General features: G+C 43.1%; 1 protein-coding gene across 1 annotated transcript in view; it reads right to left on the bottom strand.

Annotated features, from left to right (window-relative positions):
• Positions 1–21936, bottom strand: part of LOC111954815 (protein FAM135B-like) — a 51274-nt gene that overhangs the window by 23252 nt on the left and 6086 nt on the right. Inside the window, exons 2-4 of the mRNA XM_070436031.1 lie at positions 15071–15167; positions 12542–12621; positions 1436–1590 (exon numbers count right to left, since the gene is read on the bottom strand). Of these exons, the coding sequence (XP_070292132.1) occupies positions 1436–1590; positions 12542–12621; positions 15071–15147 (312 nt within the window). The 5' untranslated portion in view covers positions 15148–15167. The remainder of the gene's footprint in view (positions 1–1435; positions 1591–12541; positions 12622–15070; positions 15168–21936) is intronic.

Genomic DNA, 21936 nt, shown 5'->3' with positions numbered 1-21936 from the left:
GAAAATTATGTCATGGCTTTAGAAGCTTCTGATAGGGCTAATTGACATCATTTGAGTCAATTGGAGGTGTACCTGTGGATGTATTTCAAGGCCTACATTCAAACCTCAGTGCCTCTTTACTTGACATGGGAAAATCTAAAGAAATCAGCCAAGACCTCAGAAAAAAAAGTGTAGACACCCACAAGTCTGCTTCATCCTTGGGAGCAATTTCAAATTGCCTGAAGGTACACGTTCATCTGTACAAACAATAGTACGCAAGTATAAACATCATAGGACCACCAGCCATTCATACCGCTCAGAAGGAGACACGTTCTGGTCTCCTAGAGATGAACGTACTGTGGTGCGAAAAGTACAAAAAGTATCTATATCCACAGTAAAACGAGTGCTATATCAACATTACCTGAAAAGCCGCTCAGCAAGAAGAAGCCACTGCTCCAAACCCGCCATAAAAAAGCCAGACTACGGTTTGCAACTGCACATGGGGACAAAGATCGTACTTTTTTGAGAAATGTCCCTGGTCTGATGAAAACAAAAATAGAAACTGTTTGGCCAAAATGACCATTATGTTTGGAGGAAAAAGGGGGAGGCTTGCAAGCCGAAGAACACCATCCCAACCGTGAAGCACGGGGATGGCAGCATCATGTTGTGTGGCTTTGGCTAAGGTGTATTTGGCTAAGGTGATGTAAGCTTCCGACTTCAACTGTATATGATACTTCATCAATAGCTGTTCTGGCAGCTCCACAAGCTTCCTCAGTCTGTCTCACCCATACTGCTCAGTCTGTCTCACCCATACTGCTCAGTCTGTCTCACCCATACTGCTCAGTCTGGACCACCCATACTGCTCAGTCTGGACCACCCATACTGCTCAGTCTGTCTCACCCATACTGCTCAGTCTGGACCACCCATACTGCTCAGTCTGTCTCACCCATACTGCTCAGTCTGTCTCACCCATACTGCTTAGTCTGGACCACAAGCAAATCCCTTTCAGATCCAACAAGTGAAGAGTTTTACTCCAAAACGCTCTATATCCATTTTCAGAAATGTTCATAAATTAGCTTTTTTTAAATAAATTATGAAAGTGACAGGTGAGTTTTTTCACTATCTAAACATTAAATGACAGACATGTTTAAAATCTATCACTTGGTTTCTATCACTTGATGTCACAAATGATGATGTTTTTTTGCTAAATGTTATATATCCGCCTCACTCTCCGAGAAATAAGTAGTTCTGCTAGGTTTTACACAGTCAAATGTAACAAATAACTAAAAAAATGTATAAAGAACTGTACAAATTATACATTTGTAACATTAATTGGTTGATATAGCATTTGGGAAATAAACTCTTTAAGTGCTTAAAATGAGCTTGTGTGTGTGTGTGTGTGTGTGTGTGTGTGTGCGTGCGCGTGTGCGTGTGCGTGCGTGTGCGTGTGACTCACCCTCTCCCCGTCCAGCAACAAGTGGACCTTGAAGAGCATGCGGTCATCGACGTTGACCTCTTCGTTTCGGTAGAGGATCTGGAAGATCCGGCTGAACACCGTAGTGTCCTCATGGACCCCATCATGGACCGCCGCAGAGCTGAAACTACAGTCACCTAGGGGGATGGGAGAGAGCATCATCAGCAGCAGTAGCATCATCATCGTCGTCATCACCATCACCACCAGTGCTGCCTCTGCCTATACGCAAACTGCTGCATGCAGGGCCCGTGGCAGCTACGGGGCCCCCGACCAAAATATAATAACTTGTCTGTCTGTCTATTTTTGCATTCATTTTTTGGAAGTCAGTTGGGATCTCAACGTATTATTGACAGTTAGAATAGTAGAATACACAAGGTGKAATTTCGACATTTGGTAGTGCATCAGCAGTTTTTCTCTTGTTATGTCAGTCATTGACAGTCACTCAATTAGCCCATGTAAGCTAACATTTTATAGATTGCTAGATAAGTTAGTCTAGCCAGCTACCTAAACCGTGTAGTAATCATGGCTGAATTACAGACCAGGCAAGCAAGGTACGTGCCTGGTCACATTGAGTTTGTTCGTCACTCTCACTCAGATATCATATGAACCTGGTATAAGTCATGGCAAAATATGTAGAATTGCAGGAAATTAGCTTTTAYACTGCAAAAAATTGTATCCACCCAATGATTAAATGTGTACAATGGCAGAGAATTAGCTTTAAAACTGCCCAATTTTCTCTCAGCCTYTGGCAAAATTAGTACAATTGCATGAAATGTGTTGTTAAACTACAAAATGCTCTCCCTGCCCCATGGCAAAAAGTGTAGAATTGCAGGAAATGAACTTAAATGTTTTGCCAGCGAGGTGGTTATGCCCCCCAACCAGATCTTGCTTAGGGCTCCAAAAGGCTAGAGGTGGCCCTGATCATCATCATACCTGACAAACACATCACCATTCCCATCACTGTCATTTCATGTCCTCCACATAATTGAGGCTCAGAAGCAGTGGATTATATACAATCTGACATTTCTCTGGGTATAAAAATAAATGGTTTTCCAGTAAATCTCTATATAGTCAGTGGTGTTTTCTGCTTGTTTCTGTAGAGTAGATGTGAGACAGCAGCTGGCTGCTGGAGGTGCAGCTGTGATAGACCTTTGTGAAGGAAGCACCCCACTGAGGTGCTTTCCTTTTATCTACCTCTGCAATATAGAGGTAGATACGAACTCTATGCCCCAACCCCCTCTKTCTTTCTCTCCCTCTGTTTCTCTGTCTCTTCTCTCTGTTCTCCCCTTCTCTCCCTCTCTCAGCAGCCCTCTCCAGAAAGAACAGTCACTTCAACCAGCATGAGTGTCAGATTGTGTACTAAATTTAGTGAAAGGCAGTGTGGCTGTTGTGTGTTGGCAGCATGATGTGCTACAGCTAGTGGAAATACTCTCAGTTCATTCCAAACCAATCCTAGCCTATTACAGAGGAAGAGTCAGTTTGTCAACAAAGTTGTAATGAGGGTGAATGCTCAGTACTCCAGGCTCATCTAAAAACATGGCATCTCTAGTTCTGCTCTACAGGGAGGGGACAGAGGGAGACAGTGAGCAGAACTGGCAAGGCACTAAAGAGGCTTCACTCTGATTTAAAGGGATGCAATTAGTTATGAGCAATACGAGTACAGATATACAGTATGTTTGCAACCAAATAATGAATATTCTATAGCATTACAAAGGAGATACTTCATCCACTGTGCCACTGTGCACATACAATCATTCTCTTTCTCTCTCTTTCTCTCTCTTTCTCTTTCTCTCTCTCTCTCCTTCTCTCAATTCAATTTCAATTCAATTTAAGTGCTTTACTGGCAAGGGAAACAGATGTTAACATTGCCAAAGCAAGTGAAGTAGATAATAAACAAAAGTGGAATAAACAATAAAAATGAATGGTAAGCAATACACTCACAAAAGTTCCAAAAGATTAAAGGCATTTCAAATGTCATATTATGTGCAAATAGTTAAAGTACAAAAGGGAAAATAAATAAACACAAATATGGGTTGTATTTACAATGGTGTTTGTTCTTCACTGGTTGCACTTTTCTTGGGGCAACAGGTCAAAAATCTTGCTGCTGTGATGGCACACTGTTGTATTTCTCCCAATAGATATGGGAGTTTAGCAAAATTGGGTCTGTTTTCAATTTTTTTGTGGGTCTGTGTAATCTAAGGGAAATATGTGTCTCTAATATGGTCATACATTCGACAGGAGGTTAGGAAGTGCAGCACAGTTTCCACCTCATGTTGTGGGCAGTGTGCACATAGCCTGTCTTCTCTTGCAAGCCAGGTCTGCCTACGGCGGCCTCACTGAGTCTGTACATAGTCAAAGCTTTCCTTAAGTTTGGGTCACTCACAGTGGTCATGTATTCTGCCACTGTGTGGACCAGCTTGCTTAAAGGACTCTTCTCCAGGTTCATCTCTCTGTAGGTGATGGCTTTGTTATGGAAGGTTTGGGAATTGCTTCCTTTTACGTGGTTGTAAAATTTAACAGCTCTTTTCTGGATTTTGATAATTAGCGGGTATCAGCCTAATTCTGCTCTGCATGCATTATTTGGTGTTTTACAATCTACACTGAGGATATATTTGCAGAATTCTGCATGCAGAGTCTCAATTTGGTGTTTGTCCTACTTTGTGAATTCTTGGTTGGTGAGCGGACCCCAGACCTCACAATCATGAAGGGCAATATATACAGTTCTATAACTGATTCCATTATTTTTAGCCAGATCCTAATTGGTATGTGGAAATTTATGTTCCTTTTGATGGCATAGAAGGCCCTTCTTGCCTTGTCTCTCAGATCGTTCGCAGCTTTGTGGAAGTTACCTGTGGCGCTGATGTTTAGGCCGAGGTATGTATAGTTTTTTGTGTGCTCAAGGGCAACGGTGTCTAGATGGAATTTGAATTTGAGGTCCTGGCAACTAGACCTTTTCTGGAACCATTATTTTTGTCTTACTGAGATTTACTGTCAGGGCCCAGGTCTGACAGAATCTGTGCAGAAGATCTAGGTGCTGCTATAGGCCCTCCTTGGTTGGGGACAGAGACATCAGCAAACAGTAGACATTTGACTTCAGATTCTTGTAGGGTGAGTCCGGGTGCTGCAGACTGTTCTAGTGCCCTCGCCAATTCGTTGATGTAACGGTCATCGTTGCATGAAGAAGTGGACCAAAGCGCAGCGTGGTAAGTGTTCATGATTTATTCTCAAAAAACACTTGAACAAAATAACAAAGAGCAAAACGACAACGAACAGTTCTGTCAGGTGCAGAAACACAAAACAGAAAATAACTACCCACAAAACACAGTTGGGAAAATGCTACCTAAGTATGGTTCCCAATCAGAGACAACGATAGACAGCTGTCCCTGATTGAGAACCACACCCGGCCAAAARAAAGAAATACAAAACATAGAAAAATTAACAWAYAATGCCCACCCAAATCACACCCTGACCAAACCAAAATAGAGACATAAAAAGCTCTCTAAAGTCAGGGCGTGACAGTTGATATATATGTTAAAGAGGGTGGGGCTTAAACTGCATCCCTGTCTCACCCCACGCCCCTGTGGAAAGAAACGTGTGTGTTTTTTGCCAATTGTAACCGCACACTTGTTGTTTGTGTACACTGATTTAATAATGAGTATGTTGTCCTGTTCACTCTCTCTTTTTTTCTCTCTCTCTCTGTAACGGCCGTGGTATGAAGAAGGAGTGGACCAAAGCGCAGCGTGGCAAGTGTTCATGATTTATTAATAAAACTGAACACTAAATAACAAAACAACAAAGAGAACGAACGAAACCGAAACAGCTCTGTCAGGTGCAGAAACACAAAACAGAAAACAACTACCCACAAAGCATCGGTGGGGAAAAGCCACCTAAGTATGGTTCTCAATCAGAGACAACGATAAACAGCTGCCTCTGATTGAGAACCACACCCGGCCAAACACAAAGAAATGCAAAACATAGAAAATGAACATAGAATGCCCACCCAAATCACACCCTGACCAAACCAAAATAGAGACATAAAAAGCTCTCCACGGTCAGGGCGTGACACTCTCTCTGATATTCTCTTACTGTTTGTGTGACATAATACCATTGAGTTAAGCTACAGTAAGGAGGCAGCAGAACAGTAAACACTAAACTAATTCATATAACACCATCCTGATTTAACAAAACACAATGTTTTTCTATWTGAATTACAGTCATTAAATGGCTGGGATTCAGAAGCGAGACAATCCTTCACARCTTGTCTGAAGGGCACCAGACAATTGAAATGTCAAGCACACAACACTTTAATCTCCCACAGTACYGTGGGTGGATTATTTCCCACGTCTCTGTGGTTGATAAATGTCTTTCTCCTGGCTGGCCAGAGCGGAGCTTATCATTGGCTGGTGAATTTATGGTTGGTAGCCCTGTCTGTTCTGTCTGTCTTTAAGGCATATAGCTGTAATACGTGACCTTGTAGAGGAGGTGTGCAGGAGACGGGAGGGAGATGGGGAAGAGGGCTCTGGCTAAGCCCTCCAATTAGAATATGGAAATATAATGTTACTGTATGGTGCATTGCTGCAATGTAGCTAGCGACGCTCACTGTGTACAGATATTATGGCACTGCTGCACTTTGTGTGTGCAGGCAATCCTGATACTGTGGTTTAGGATATAAGAATATTCTGCACTACAGCAACTGATTTGTAGATGTTATCGTATGGCAGTGCAGAGATAATCAGTACAAACTGTTAATGCTGAATGTGCACATACACTATATATACAAAAGTATGTGGACACCCTTTCAAATTAGTGGATTTGGCTAATTCAGCCACAACCGTTGCTGACAGATGTATAAAATTGAGCACACCGCCATGCAATCTCCATAGACAAACATTGGCAGTAGAATGGCCTTACTGAAGAGCTCAGTGACTTTCATCCATAGGCACGTTCATAGAATGCACCTTTCCAACAAGTCAGTTCGTCAAATTTCTGCCCTGTTAGAGCTTCCCGGTCAACTGTAAGTGATGATATTGTGAAGTGGAAAGTCTAGGAGCAACACGGCTCAGCCGTGAAGTGGTAGGCCACACAAGCTCACAGAATGAGACCGCCAAGTGCTGAAGCGCATAGCACGTAAAATGGTCTGTCCTCGGTTGCAACACTCACAGCCGAGTTCCAAACTTTCTCTGGAAGCAACGTCAGCACGAGACTGTTCGTTGGGAGCTTCATGAAACGGGGTTCAATGGCAAGCGTCAGCTGGAGTTATTTTTTCCCCACCTTAACCAGGTAGGCTAGTTGAGAACAAGTTCTCATTTGCAACTGGCCAAGATAAAGCAAAGCAGTGTGACACAGACAACAACACAGAGTTACACATGGAGTAACAATAAACAAGCCAATAAACAATAAACAAGTCAATGACACAGTAGAAAAAAGAAAGTATATATACAGTGTGTGCAAAAGGCATGAGGAGGTAGGCAATAAATAGCGCACAGGAGCGAATAATTACAATTTAGCAGATTAACACTGGAGTGATAAATGAGCAGATGATATGTGCGAGTAGAGATACTGGTGTGCAAAAGAGCAGAAAAACAAATCAAATAAAAATTATGGGGATGAGGTAGATTGGGTGGGCTATTTACAGATGGACTATGTACAGCTGCAGCGATCGGTTAGCTGCTCAGATAGTTGATGTTTAAAGTTGGTCAATTCAATCAATCAATCAATTTTATTTTATATAGCCTTCGTACATCAGCTAATATCTCGAATGCTGTACAGACACCCAGCCGCCTAAAACCCCAAACAGCTAGTAATGCGGTGTAGAAGCACGGTGGCTAGGAAAACTCCCTAGAAAGGCCAACCTCTATATCAACGTGGTTTTGTTATCTTTACATTAAGGCTATTAGCTGATTCGAAATTTCTTTAGCTATGTTAATTAATAGCTCTGGGTGTCATATAATATCTTCTTGTGACAAAATCATTGAAGACCCTCCTCCCTCCATAGCCGTCCTGGTTTAGTGTATCATTAGCACCACCCACTACAGGGACTAATCTTTTTCCAAGTAAAGGAAGTAACTGGGGCATAACAGGACTCCACATAATCCGTGTCTTTAAACCTACTGTCCAATTACTAGGACTTTAAGAGGAGGGGGTTTTCATAGGAGAGAAGTTATTAATTATGTCATGACCAGCTGTATGATTATTATTATCCTCTGCTATCAGTATTTGAGAGGTCATGTGAGTTTGTCTACATTGTTTATTTGAAGGTGGCGTGATTCATCATAAATACTCTTACGCATCTGGCCGTGGTTATAAGAGTTTTTCAGGTCTGACCGCTATGGTCAGTCTGTCTCATCCCTAGTTTATGATTCTCAGTTAATCACAATCTCTCAGAGAGTTGGCTCCCCTCGTCGATGTATTTTTGCCTTATAGGCGTTGGTAAGACCTCTCTCTTCATAGTGACGGTCGTATCTTTCCCTTTTTTCTCTCTTTTGTTCCAGTTACTCATAAGTAATGTTAGGCTTGGGTGATAAGTGGAAACAGACAAGAAGAGATTGGGGAGGGAGAACGAAGGAGAATATCTTAAATCAATAAATCAAATGTGTTTTGTTACCGTCCGCAAAAAGATGTCATGCGGCCGAATTCACAGGTGTACGATTATCAGTGATGCTGCACTTATTACTATAGTCACGTTTTAAATTAAAATATAAATACCTGTCAAGTAAAAAATGAATTATTTATACTAATTGATGAGTAAAAATAGAAATTTGGAGTAACAATAATAAAAAACGCAGCTGAAGTTATAAAACATGTAGCCAAGGCTATATGAACAGGTGGTCGGTTACGACCCAGGGTCCAGAGTCGATGTGGGGGCCACCGGTTGCTTAAGGAGAAACCTAGAGAGGAACCAGGCTATGAGGGGTGGCCAGTCCTCTTCTGGCTGTGCGCGGGTGGAGATTATAACAGAACTATGCCAAGATGTTCAAAAAATTTCATAAGTGACAAGCATGGTCAAATAATATCATGAATAATTTTCAGTTGGCTTTTAATAGCCGATCATCAAGAGTTAAAAACAACAGTTCTGGGACAGGTGGGGTTCCATAACCGCAGGCAGAACAGCTGAAACTGGAATAGCAGCAAGGCCAGGCGGACTGGGGACAGCAAGGAGTCACCACGGGCGGCAGTCGCGCATGGTCCTAGGGCCCAGGTCCTCGAGAGAAAGAAAGAGAGAAGGAGAAAATTAGAGAGAGCCAAAGATTAGACGAAAATCTTCATGTTTTTAAAGGTCGCATAAGAGCATGGTCCAAAAATAATAATCAGGAATTAAATCTCAGTTCTTGGTTTTCATAGCCGAGATCATTAAGAGTTGAAAACAGCAGGTCTGGGACAGGTAGGGGTTCCGTAACCGCAGGCAGAACAGTTGAAAACTGGAATAGCAGCAAGGCCAGGGGACTGGCGGCAGCAAGGTGTCATTATGCCTCGGTAGTCCTGACGTATGGTCCTATGGTATTGGTTCAGGTCAGAGAGAAAGAAGAGAACGAGAGAATTAGAGAGAGCTGCTTAATCATTAAATACTTTTAAATAAGATCTTTAAAGTTGGTGGGGAAATAAAAGTCTCCAACTTCAGCCGATTTTTTGCAATTCGTTCCAGTCCCGCGCGCTGCAGGAGAACCTGAGAAGGAAAGGCGGCCAAAGATGTGGTTGTTGGCTTTGGGAATGATCTCAGTGATATATACCTGCTGGAACGTGTGCTACGGGTGGGTGTTGTTATCGTGACAGTGAACGATGAGATAAGGGGAGCTTTACCTAGCATAGACTTATAGATGACCTGGAGCCAGTGGGTCTGGCGACGAGTATGTAGGCGAGGGCCAGCCGACTAGAGAATACGGTCGCAGTGGTGGGTGGTAAGGATGATTTGCGTAACAAAACGGATGGCACTGTGATAAACTGCATCCAGTTTGCTGAGTAGAGTGTTGGAAGCTATTTTGTAGATGACATCGCCGAAGTCGGAGGATCGGTAGGATAGTCAGTTTTACGAGGGTAAGTTTGGCGGCGTGAGTGAAGGAGGCTTTGTTGCGAAATAGAAAGACCGTTGTTCTAGAATTTGAATTTTGGGATTTGGAGAGATGTTTTAATATGAGTTCGAGAGGAGAGTTTTTACAGTCAACTAGCCCAGAACCTAGGTAATTTATATGTTGTCCACATATTCTATAGGCTCGGAACCGTCCAGGGTGGTGAATGGCTAGTCGGCGCGGGCGGGTGCGGGCACTGAACGGTTGAAAAGCATGCATTTGGTTTTACTAGCGTTTAAGAGCAGTTGGAGGCCACAGAAGGAGTGTTGTATGGCATTGAAGCTCGTTTGGAGGTTAGTTAGCACAGTGTCCAAGGAATCGCCAGAAGTATACAGAATGGTGTCGTCTGTGTAGAGGTGGATCAGGGAATCGCCTGCAGCAAGAGCGACATCATTGATATATACAGAGAAAAGAGTCGGCCCGAGAATTGAACCCTGTGGTACCTCCATAGAGACTGCCAGAGTGATGTAAAGCTTGCTGTCATTGGACTCTGGAGGAGTGAAAATGCATGAATCACTCTTCACCATCTGGCAGTCCGACGGACGAATCTGGGTTTGGCGGATGCCAGGAGAACACTATGCATAGTGCCAACTGTAAAGTTTGGTGGAGGAGGACTAATGGTCTGGGGTTGTTTTTCATGGTTCGGGCTAGGCCCCAGTGAAGAGAATTCTTAACACTACAGCATACAATTATATTCTAGACTATTCTGTGCTTCCAACTTTGTGGCAACAGTTTGGGGAAGGCCCTTTCCTGTTTCAGCATGACAACGCTCCGGGTGTACAAAGCGAGGTCCATACAGAAATGGCTTGTCAAGACCGGTGTGGAAGAACTTGACTGCCCTGCACAGAGCCCTGACCTCAACCCTATCAAACACCTTTGGGATGAATTGCAACGTTGACTGCGAGCCAGGCCAAATCACCCAACATCAGTGCGCGACCTCACTAATGCTCTTGTGGCTGAATGGAAGCAAGTCCCKGCAGCAATGTTCCAACATCTAGTGGGAAGCCRTCCCAGAGGAGTGGAGGCTGCAGCAYAGGGGGGACCAACTCCATGCCCAACTTAATGCCCATGATTTTGGAATGAAATGTTAGACGAGCAGGTGTCCATATACTTTTGGTCATGTAGTATATTATGGACAATAAACAAAACATTATCAACATCAGACTGTACATATTATGGGCGCTAAATGCTGCAATTTCGCTCAAGTCGATGCCCTCCACTTTATGCAGTTCTCCTCTCTAATCAAAGACTGGATACAATGCATACTGTAGTTCAATATACATTTAAAATCTCATTATATACTGCACTCTACTTCACAAACTGATAGAGTAAAATACTATGCTGTTWTATYCTGCACAGCACCATGAGAAMCTCCWCCATACAACAGGTCACATTGGTCTGATCAKTGCCTCCCTGACTTCCCTACTTTGGTCAGTGTGACATTATTCATGTCTCAGTAGGAGGAACAGGTGGCTGGTGGGTCTGATTAAATGCCTGAGTGTCACATCTCAATGTCAGGGTCAGACCAACACAACAAGGGGGTTTTGTAGCCGCAACCATGCGTTCCCTTGTCAAAGCAGGAACACCCCATAGTACTGCAGCCATGCCCACACTCACGCACYTGCACACACACACACTGTTCCCTGCGTCCTTTTCCAATCATAATGAACTATAAATAGATTTTTTTTATTACAGCAAATCCGATAATATGTCTGGAATATGTCTTCCTGCTTATCCAGAGGACCAGCTCTGTCTGCTAATGCTGATGGGACTACAGTACAGGACAATGACAGTGTGTCAGCCCGGTCTACACAATTGTAGTTGTGATGCAACACAAAGGGAGAAATTACATCATGCACATAAGCTAGACTGATTTTCACATTTCCTCACAAAGAGAAAACACTCTCCACCAATAACAACAAGGCGTATTACTATTACTGTTGGCGTGTCCAAGGCCAGCTTTCCTCTGTTCTCTCAACACACATGTATTTTGTTTTAACTCTGCCATATAACTCTGTCATGTTATAACAACATTCTTGTGAATACTTTCACACCCCTAAACGGATTGTTTGAGACGACGTAAAACAGGCAGMAGCCACTTGGTTGCCATGGGAACTTTTTCACTTCTCTTTCTGTGGGACTACTTTCTCTGTTACAGAACATGCAGTCTATTTATAGCCAGCTGAGGCACTTGCAATGTTTAAATCATTAGTCAACACAATGATGTTCAATAAACCTTTTAGTTTCACATTTCTAAGACAAAGATGAGCAGTTTTCATGGCTGTCTTAGATTCCTGCCCAGCATGCAACACTGAAGCACCCCATAGAGCTAATGGTGGTCTGACACGATGGCAGAACACCTCAGAAACATGAATAATATGGGCCATACACACAGTTAGCATGTTGTACAGACTGAATTCCACCAAAACGTTTCAGATTCTAGAGAGTGACCGTAAAATAAAACTCAACATACAGTATCTATCAACACAGAATCCCTGGCCTGAGCCCTCTGATAACAGTCAAGATCAAGGCTCCAGCACAGCACACTACCAACACACTACCGTTCCCATTCACTAGAGTTTCAGTGGCCACACGCTATAAAAAGGAGACATTGTGAAAGATTTCTGTTTTCAGAAACATCAAAGGAAACTGTCCAAAGAATGTGGATCACAGAAGATGATCGTAATCATGTGGTAGGATGGTAACCAGAACATTCTTCCTTTCAGACAACCCATGATCCTCTCACACTCAACCCACCAGAGTCCCTGGCCTAACAGGCTGCATAGATACAGACAGTGTCCCAACCACTGGCAAGTTATGCATGAACTCAAACTATGAGTATAGAAGTCTCAGTTTGCTACAAGCTGGTGTGGGTCTTGCCCACCTATTGCTGGAATCAGTGAGATTCATACTGTGTGGGAATTAGTATCTGTAGAACTACAGAAACAGTTCTATGCAAACTATGCATTAAAAACACCCAGCGTCATCAATATAAAACACAATGTGAGAAGACATAATTCATTACCTGCATTCCCTGGTGTTGTTGCTATCAACCTGTGTGGTACACGAGGAGAGACCTTKAGCCCTGCTCGGACCTGGTAGAATCTGGAGGGAGAAAACAATACAACACCTTCAGTTACTACACAGATGTAGGATCTTAATTTGAGCCAGTTTGCTATAGCAGGAAAATAATCCTGCAGCAACAGAAACTGTGAATTATTATGTGGATTATAATTAATGGACATTTTTTTGTAGGGGGTTGATACATTTTACATTAGGGCAAATCAAGTCTGACATCTTAAAGTGGAAATTACAAACGTTAGCAGTCTTTATAAAATTTCTGCAACAACAGGGCGATCAAATTAACATAAATATCTCTACATAGCTACTACACACATACCGGCACTACTGRACACATCACTACACATCACTACACATTCCACACACATACTAATGCATATGAAACAAATGTTCAGAATGGAATGGAAAGAAATAGCTGAAAAGGCTAGTACTGTCCTGTTAAACACAACTGGTAAGGAATTGTACAAATGTACCTTAATTATTAATAAGGACAGGATCAAATAGCAATAAATAATACATTACTCAAAATAATGCACATCCATTCAGTGAGTCTGCTGCTGTCTGTGCTTGAAGGTCAACAGTAGTAGAGCTCTGTACAATAGCTGATAAAACAGATATTACATACCTAATAATATCATTTGTAATTGTCTCTTGCATACTTGGTACTTATCGTAAGAGTAGGGGTGTTAACCCTGGTGTCCTGGCTAAATTCCCAATCTGGCCACCTAATCACCTCCCAGCTTCCAATTGGCTCATTCCACCCTTCTCCCCTGTAACTATTCCCCAGGTCGTTGCTGTAAATGACAATGTGTTCTCACTCAACTTACCTGGTAAAATAAGATTGAAATATAACAACAATTCAATAAAGTATTATCATCCTGCCAATGCTGACATACAGCATTCCCCCATCAAAAAGATATGGGCACCAAAAGTGCAGTGAAACACGCATCTTCAAAGGTCACTTTGAATATCGGAGTGTGAATGGATGTGGTTCTGTATAAAAGCATTGCGCCCCCTGAGATCCGTCGGCAATGGAAGACACCAGAGCCTAGCTGTGAGCACAGACATGGTACCAGCAGGGTTTTAGTGAGTGACCACCTCTGGAAGATGGAGGCGTGACAGTGAAGAGCACGGATAAGGTTTTTAAGGTTGATAAATAAATAAGGGTAGAGTCATCGCTCGGAAAAAGCTTAAAGCAGGTGAGAGCGCAACTGCGCACAACGCATTGTAGGGCCTGTTACGGTTCAGAGTCAGAGTGTACTGTAGAGAAAACATTACAGAGAGAAGCGGGGGATGTGGATACGATATTCAATATACCTGTAGTCTGTCTTGATATCATGCACTGCATCATTATGACATTTGAACACATTTCCAATCAAAACAACAGCGGAAACATTCAGTCYTTGTGGCGTTGTCCCTGCTGCTAGTTAGAACGCCATCAACGGATAAACAGAGGACTTCGAATTGGGGACATGCTCCTAGAAACTACAGCCAGGATTGTTAATCAAACCAGATTAGAACATCAAGAGCAACGTTAGAAGTGACTAATTCACCCTCCATTAAKCTCAACTAGAAGGCCTGCGCTGCTCTTATCACCATCTCCTGGTTTAAACATCAAACAAAGACTTCCGTTTAATGCAATAACTCCTCTATAGGGTTTGTATAAAACCTACAAGTGAATGGCTTTTTCAGGGCTGTATATAAGATGTTTAACCTAATTGTCTTTCTAATGTACATTTCTCCTGAACTCACAATAGCAAATCACAGTGTTATCTTTACATCAGCAGTCACTTGGACTCTCTAACTCTCTGTTTTGCTGTTCTGTGCTCCCATCAGACCTACTCCCTCCTTGTTGCTGTTCGGAGCAGAAACATGGCAGACATGGCAATCCATAAAAACTCTAATATTAGTGCACTCAGGTTTAGCTAAGGATTATAACATGAAAAAGCTTCATCCCCCTCTGTCCTGTTTGGACCCAGGAAAATCTAATCTGGGTAAAGATGACCTTCCCGTCAGCCAGAGTCACAACCCAGAGGCTAGCCAGATGGCAGATCATAATCTCTCAGTAGATACACTGTATCTGTAGGGCATAAAGATGACCCTATTCTTCATTGTGTCTGTGTCCCAGATAGCACCCTATTCCCTATGTAGAGCACTCATATCTGTCCTCAGACACATCCTACCGTGCAGCATAAAGATGACCATTTTTTAAATCATAACTGTCCATTTTAGCGTTATCATTAAGACTGCGGCGGCAGTGGGTATGAATATGAACTATGAAGCAGCCAGAGATACAGACGGAGACTGTCAGACTGTAGTTTGAACCCAAGTCTCCTACATGCCACAGGAATGTGTTAGCCCTCAGAGCTAAAGCCTAACTAATAGCCCAGGGAGCTGACCCAAGTCTTCAGGTCACAAGGCAAGGTTACTCATCACAGGACATGATTCACCGGTCCACCTCTGGTACACTCACCCTCTCTGGAAGAGATCCACATTGTGAAACTTGTGCAGCTCTACAGAAAACTCCAACGTTCCCTGTACTTCAGACATGATATGTTCCAGGTCATCCCCTGCAGAGAGAAAATACAGTATATCAATATAAGGTGCAGTTATTTACAGTTATACGGTGCAATTATTTACAGTTATAAGGTGCAGTTATTTATAGTTATAAGGTGCAGTTATTTACAGTTATAAAGTGCAGTTATTTACAGTTATATAATGCAGTTATTTACAGTTACTTACAGTATTTCAAGATCTGAGAAAGACCCAAGGGGTCAAAATGTTGTCACAAAAGACACACACGGTATTGCAGTGTGAGGAACACACTGGAAAATGCTCTATTGCACTAGCCCCATTGTTTTATGATTGCAGTGACAAAGCCAGCAGTACCTTCATGATTCATCAGTGAATTCATGGCCAACAAAGTATCCTAAACAACTAAAAAAAGCATTCAAAAGGAATCAAAATTGACATTTATCATCTAATCATTGAACACTGTCATTTTTCTTCTTCACTGTAGTGCTTCTGTGACTCTGTTGACCTTCGGAGGCCTCACCACAGTGAGAAGCACACTGGCATTTGGAGGAAACCCCAGACTGGATATAGAAGCTCCTATGTATATATATATAACGCGACACACACACACACACACACACACACACACACACACACACACACACCACACACACAACACACACACACACACACACACACACACACACACACACACACACACACACACACACACACACACACACACACCTCCACCATGGTTTCTAATTAGACAAACAATGAGTCATTCAGGAAGCGTTTGCCTTGGTCCTTCCACCTCCCAGGAAGCTATTCACAGAGTCAACAGGCACCTTGACTGCATACAGTCAGCATGGAACATTGAGATGAATGGAGAGACACCCGGGATGAAGTTTTAGAAAAAGGTTATAAATTGATGGGACGGCTCCTGCTCTACAGTACATGTGAAAGTGTTGACTCACAATCTAACCGTCTTCCCATTCACTCCTTAATGTGTTTTCTAATCATAATGATACCATGTTGTAGACTGTGTTCTTTGACACATTCCCATTTACATTGTCGTCATTTGGCGGACGCTCTTATCCAGAGCGACTTACAGTCAGCGCATTCAGCTTAGGTTGATAAAACAACCACATATCGCAGTCATTAAGACAGAAATCTAGCCTTCCTCTCAATAACGATGATAGTTAGCAATAGCATGGGTAAGTTTGTTACTGCCATGCATTACTACAGTATGGTAGTAGCCGTTGTGTTTATTGTCTCTGTTTTGATTACGATTTAAAGCCCAGATGCTGACGTGATCAACCTCTGCTGTACTAACGAGTCACAGTTATTAAACAGTTGATCTATTCAGCTTGTTTGATCCCCATTTAATAACTCTACCAAATATAAGATCAAAAGATATGCCATTTAGTGGACGGACGATTTTATTCAAAGCGACTTACAGTCAGGCGTGCATACATTTAACATAAGGGGAATCAAACCCACAACCCTGCTGTTGCAAGCGCCATGCTCTCTCTACCAACTGAGCCACACATTTGGACCGATGAGGCCCCACCAAACTACAGCTTAGCCACCACGCCTGTAGGACATCATCGATCAGTAAACTAAGCTACAAAATGAAAATAAAGCATACTGCATCGCATTTTTCTATGTGATCTGCATTAAAATCAACTTCCAAAAACCATGCAAAAACCTGTTTTCCCCCGTTAAGGGGTCGAACGATCATGTTTTTATCCGTGATCCCTTTGTTTTGATGTGTCTTTCAAGCTAGAAACGTGTATAACAACTATACGTAATATGCCGTCCCCATTATGCCAAATCCTAGAGTTGTAAGAGCAGTAAAACACCTTTAACGCCACAATCTTGACAATGTTTCTGCATAAAAATGACAGGGTGCAGATTAGTGTTATAAAGTAACAAAACAATTTGTCTGTATTTTCTCACTGAAAAAGGAACTTTGGCTTTCCAACTTTTTAGAATGTGATTCAGATTCAGAACCCCAGGCCTAGAAGATGCTGCTCTATTTAAAAGGCAGAGAGGCTGAGAAACACAATAACAAAGCCTCCTCCTGTACTGTGTGGTTCATTATCCCGCTGCTGATGAAAACCGCCTACAGGGAGGGAAGAGATATGTGACACAGCGTTGCTGCCTTCTGCATGACATTACTTTTTCTGTCACATTGACATGTAAGGGGACAGGCAGACACACACACACGTGCACATACACATGCACATACACACTCCCCTGCCGAAACTGGCTACTGTAATAAAGGTTATGATAGGGTGCTGAGCTTTGTGCTGTGCCAGTCCGTGGGTCATATTGACCCGTCCTGACACAGAGCCTTGACCCAGCAGCCTCAGACAGTTGTTGGTGGGAGAGGATGCAGAGGATATTGTGCTGTTGTGTAAAGGATGATGTATTGTACATCCGTCCTCTGGGCTCTGTGACAGTGTGTTGCTCTTTAGTTATCTACTGTACACTCTTAGAAAAATAGGTTCCCGAAAGGGTTCTTTGGCTGTCCCCTAGGAGCACCCTTTTTGGTTCAGGTAGAACCCTTTTGGGTTCCATATCACACCCTCTTAGAAAGGGTTTTACGTGGAACCCTAAAGGGTTCAACCTGGAATCAAAAAGCATTCCTCAAAGGATTATCCTATGAGGACAGCCGAAAAACCCTTTTAGGTTCTAGATAGCACTTGTTTTCTAAGAGTGTATAACACAATGGAAAATGCGTAATGTATTTGGTTAAGTCAAATTTTTCTCACGTTTCGCTTAAGCCCAGTTCTAGTCAGCTGTTGTCAGGTGTAGTCAAAAAATGTAGTCAAAAGCAGGCGCTCTGCATTTCCCTCACTCTGTCTGGGATATACAGGCTACAGCTGGGACTGAACACTGTGTGCCTTACAGAAACACAGGCGGATGCATATCATTCAATCTCTCTCTCTCTCTCTCACACACACTCCCAGTGTAACCGCTAGATCATGTTCACTGCCAGCAGAAGTACTGTATATAGCGAAGGCTGAATTCTCTCCCCTGGTTATCAACCTCAGCAGAAATTGATCAATGACTGAATGACATTTTAGGACAATTCAATAGGTCACAGGCACCGTCTCTACACACCATAGAATTACATAGAACTTTGATAGGATCCCTGTGATCCACACACACAAACAGTTTCAAGGGTATTACATGTCTACAATCATTTCCTTATTTCTACTGAGCTCGTCTGTTAGCGCTGCTGCTGATGATGATGATGATGATGATGATGATGCCGACGACGATGACGATACTAATGATGATGTCGATGATGATGATGATGATGATGATGATGACGACGACGACGACGACGACGACGATACTAATGATGACGTTGATGATGATGTCGATGATGATGATGATGATGATGATGATGATGATGATGATGATGATGATGATGACGACGACGACGACGATACTAATGATGACGTTGATGATGATGTCGATGATGAAAAAAGCAACTTTCCACCTCGTCTCTACCACTCTGTTGAGCCATCAGCTTCCATTTCAAAGTTTACTGCTGACACTATAGCAGCGTTGTAGTCACTATAGCAATAGAAGAGATGTGTGGGCCTGCTTGCACAGAGTGTGCATTGAACCATAGAATTGAACAGGTGCTGCTAGATTCTGTCATTGTCACATTGTCCCTGACCTGCACTTCTCCAGCTGGGTCAATTGCTGTGGCCGTGTGTCACCTGATCTCTCCTTTCAATCAAAATTACGTCTTTATAGTCAGTTAAATGAAGCTTACTGTATGTACGAGATAAGCCAGATAGATTGTTGCTATGTGTACAACTCAGACCCTCTGTGATTCAAAGATACCTTCACTTACACTGTAACTCAAGTGTTAAAACAGATGAAGTCTAGACAGAATACTAGGACCTGAGGAATGTTGTCCAGTATGATCTTCATCATTTACCATGCTAGTAGCTGATGGGGATGCTCTGAAGTCCAATTACAATAGGCCCTCTAATGTGCTGCTGCTTGTGGCCATATCCTACGGTTCTGATGAGCTAGCTGATAAAAATCATTAAACTCTAATCATGACAAAGTGCCACCTGCTTGGGTTACAGACACTATTTCAGATGACTAAGTAATGCTGAGTGCTATTACACTACTGAGGCTGGGGCTCTATGAGGCTATTACAGGTTACACTACTGAGGCTGGGGCTCTATGAGGCTATTACAGGTTACACACTCTGAGTCTGGGGCTCTATGAGGCTATTACAGGTTACACTACTGAGGCTGGGCTCTATGAGGCTATTACAGGTTACACTATGAGGTGGGGCTCTATGAGGCTATTACAGGTTACACTACTGAGGCTGGGGCTCTATGAGGCTATTCCAGGTTACACTACTGAGGCTGGGGCTCTATGAGGCTATTACAGGTTACACTACCGGGCTGGGGCTCTTGAGGCTATTACAGGTTCAACTACTGAGTCTGGGGCTCTATGAGGCTATTACAGGTTACACTACTGAGGCTGGGGCTTCTGAGGCTATTACAGGTTACACTACTGAGGCTGGGGCTCTATGAGGCTATTACAGGTTACACTACTGAGGCTGGGGCTCTATGAGGCTATTTACAAGGTTACACTATACTGAGGCGGGGCTCTATGAGGCTATTACAGGTTACACTACTGAGGCTGGGGCTCTATGAGGCTATTACAGGTTACACTACTGAGGCTGGGGCTCTATGGGGGGACTTGAGTTGGTCACCACTAATCTCTCAACCACAACAAGCAAAACAAGCCCCTGGCTCTTCTCTCACTGAACTGGCTTGGATGTTAAGCTGGCAAATAGACATTTTAGTAACTGAAATAAAGACAAAACCCAGTACAGTCTTAATATTTTTTACATAAGTCTACTAGTAGTTGGTAGACCTGGTCTAGAAAGAACATCCGCAGTCAAAACATTGATTCAAATGTTCTTCCCCGCCACAATGCTGAGACTGCAGAGTCTGCAGGTAGGCTACCTTCTCTGCTTCTACTTCTGACATCACAGTATAACACATACACTACATGACCAAAAGTATGTGGACATCTTTTTGTAGAACATCTCATTCCAAAATCATGGGCATTAGAATGGAGTTGGTACCCCCTTTGCTGCTATAACAGCCTCCACTCTCCTTGGAAGGCTTTCCACTAGATGTTGGAACATTGCTACGGGGACTTGCTTCCATTCAGCCACAAGAGCATTAGTGAGGTCGGGCACTGATGTTGGGCAATTAGGCCTGGCTCGCAGTCGGTGTACCAATTCATCCCAAAGGTGTTTAATGGGGTTGAGGTCAGGGCTCTGTGCAGGCCAGTCAAGTTCTTCCACACTGATCTCAACAAACCATTTCTGTATGAAGCTCGCTTTGTGCACGGGGGCATTGTCATGCTGAAACAGGAAAGGGCATTCCCCAAACTGTTGCCACAAAGTTGGAAGCATAGAATCGTCTAGAATATAATTGTATGCTGTAGTGTTAAGATTTTTCTTGACTGGAACTAAGGGGCCTAGCGGGAACAATGAAAAACAACCCCAGACCATTAGTCCTCCTCCACCAAACTTTACAGTTGGCACTATGCATTCAGGCACATAGCGTTCTCCTGGCATCCGCCAAACCCAGATTCGTCCGTCGGACTGCCAGATGGTGAAGTGTGATTCATCCCACCAGAGAACACGTTTCCACTGCTCAAGAGTTCAATGGCGGCGAYCTTTACACCACTCCAGCCCACACTTAGGCGTGTGTGCGGCTGCTCGGCCATGGAAACCCATTTCATGAAGCTCCCAACAGTTATTGTGCTGGCTTGCTTCCAGAGGCAGTTTGGAACTCGGTATTGAGTGTTGCAAACGAGGACAGACMAGTTTTATGCGCTACGCGCTTCAGCACTCGGCAGTCCCGTTCTGTGGGCTTGCGTGGCCTACCACTTCGCGGCTGAGCCGTTGTTGCTCCTAGACGTTTCCACTTCACAACAACAGCACTTACAGTTGACCGGTGCAGCTCCAGCAGGGCAGAAATGTGACGAACTGACTTGTTGGAAAGGTGGTATCCTATGACGGTGCCACGTTGAAGGTCACTGAACTCTTCAGTAAGGCCATTCTACTGCAAGGTTTGTCTATGGAGATTGCATTGCTGTGTGTTCGATTTTATACACCTGTCAGCAACAGTTGTGGCTGAAATAGCCGAATCCACTAATTTTAAGGYGTATTCACATACCTTTGTATATATAGTGTATCTCAGGATCAGAGGGGGACATTACTCAGAGTGTAGCAGCCTACTGTAGCTACTTGCCTATATTTGGAGTGAGTATTTGGAGAGGCATAACTGAGACAACGGGCCAAGCGTAGGTGTAATCATAGCACAGTCACAGTGCCATGACAACCGGTTAAATGTTTACACACCATCGTCACATGACAGGAAATTAATCTCACACATTCACCTCATAATTAACCCTCATCTCATTGGGCAGGCTACAACGAAAGGCAAAGATACCATCCCTACGAATAAATACAACAAACTGGAATAAAACAACATCATCCCGCAGAAAAGACACTCCAGCACACTGGTATCCTTATATGCCACACAATAAATTAACTAGCTATTTTCTTGGTTTTAAGACCTATTAGCCTAAATGTATTGCTGAGTTACAAGACTACCAGTAGGCCTATACTGGAGTTGTACACTAATCTGTCTCTCCATGCACCGACTGGAACTAGGCTATATGAGATGCATGAACTACCCGCTTCTTAAAGGAAAACTATATTTTGGTATTTGTTTCAATAGTCCTTTGTTGACA

This window comes from Salvelinus sp. IW2-2015, linkage group LG30, assembly GCF_002910315.2.
Source record: "Salvelinus sp. IW2-2015 linkage group LG30, ASM291031v2, whole genome shotgun sequence".
NCBI lineage: Eukaryota > Metazoa > Chordata > Actinopteri > Salmoniformes > Salmonidae > Salvelinus > Salvelinus sp. IW2-2015.
Note: the sequence above shows the minus strand (reverse complement) of the source record. Positions and strands in the feature narration are given on the sequence as shown.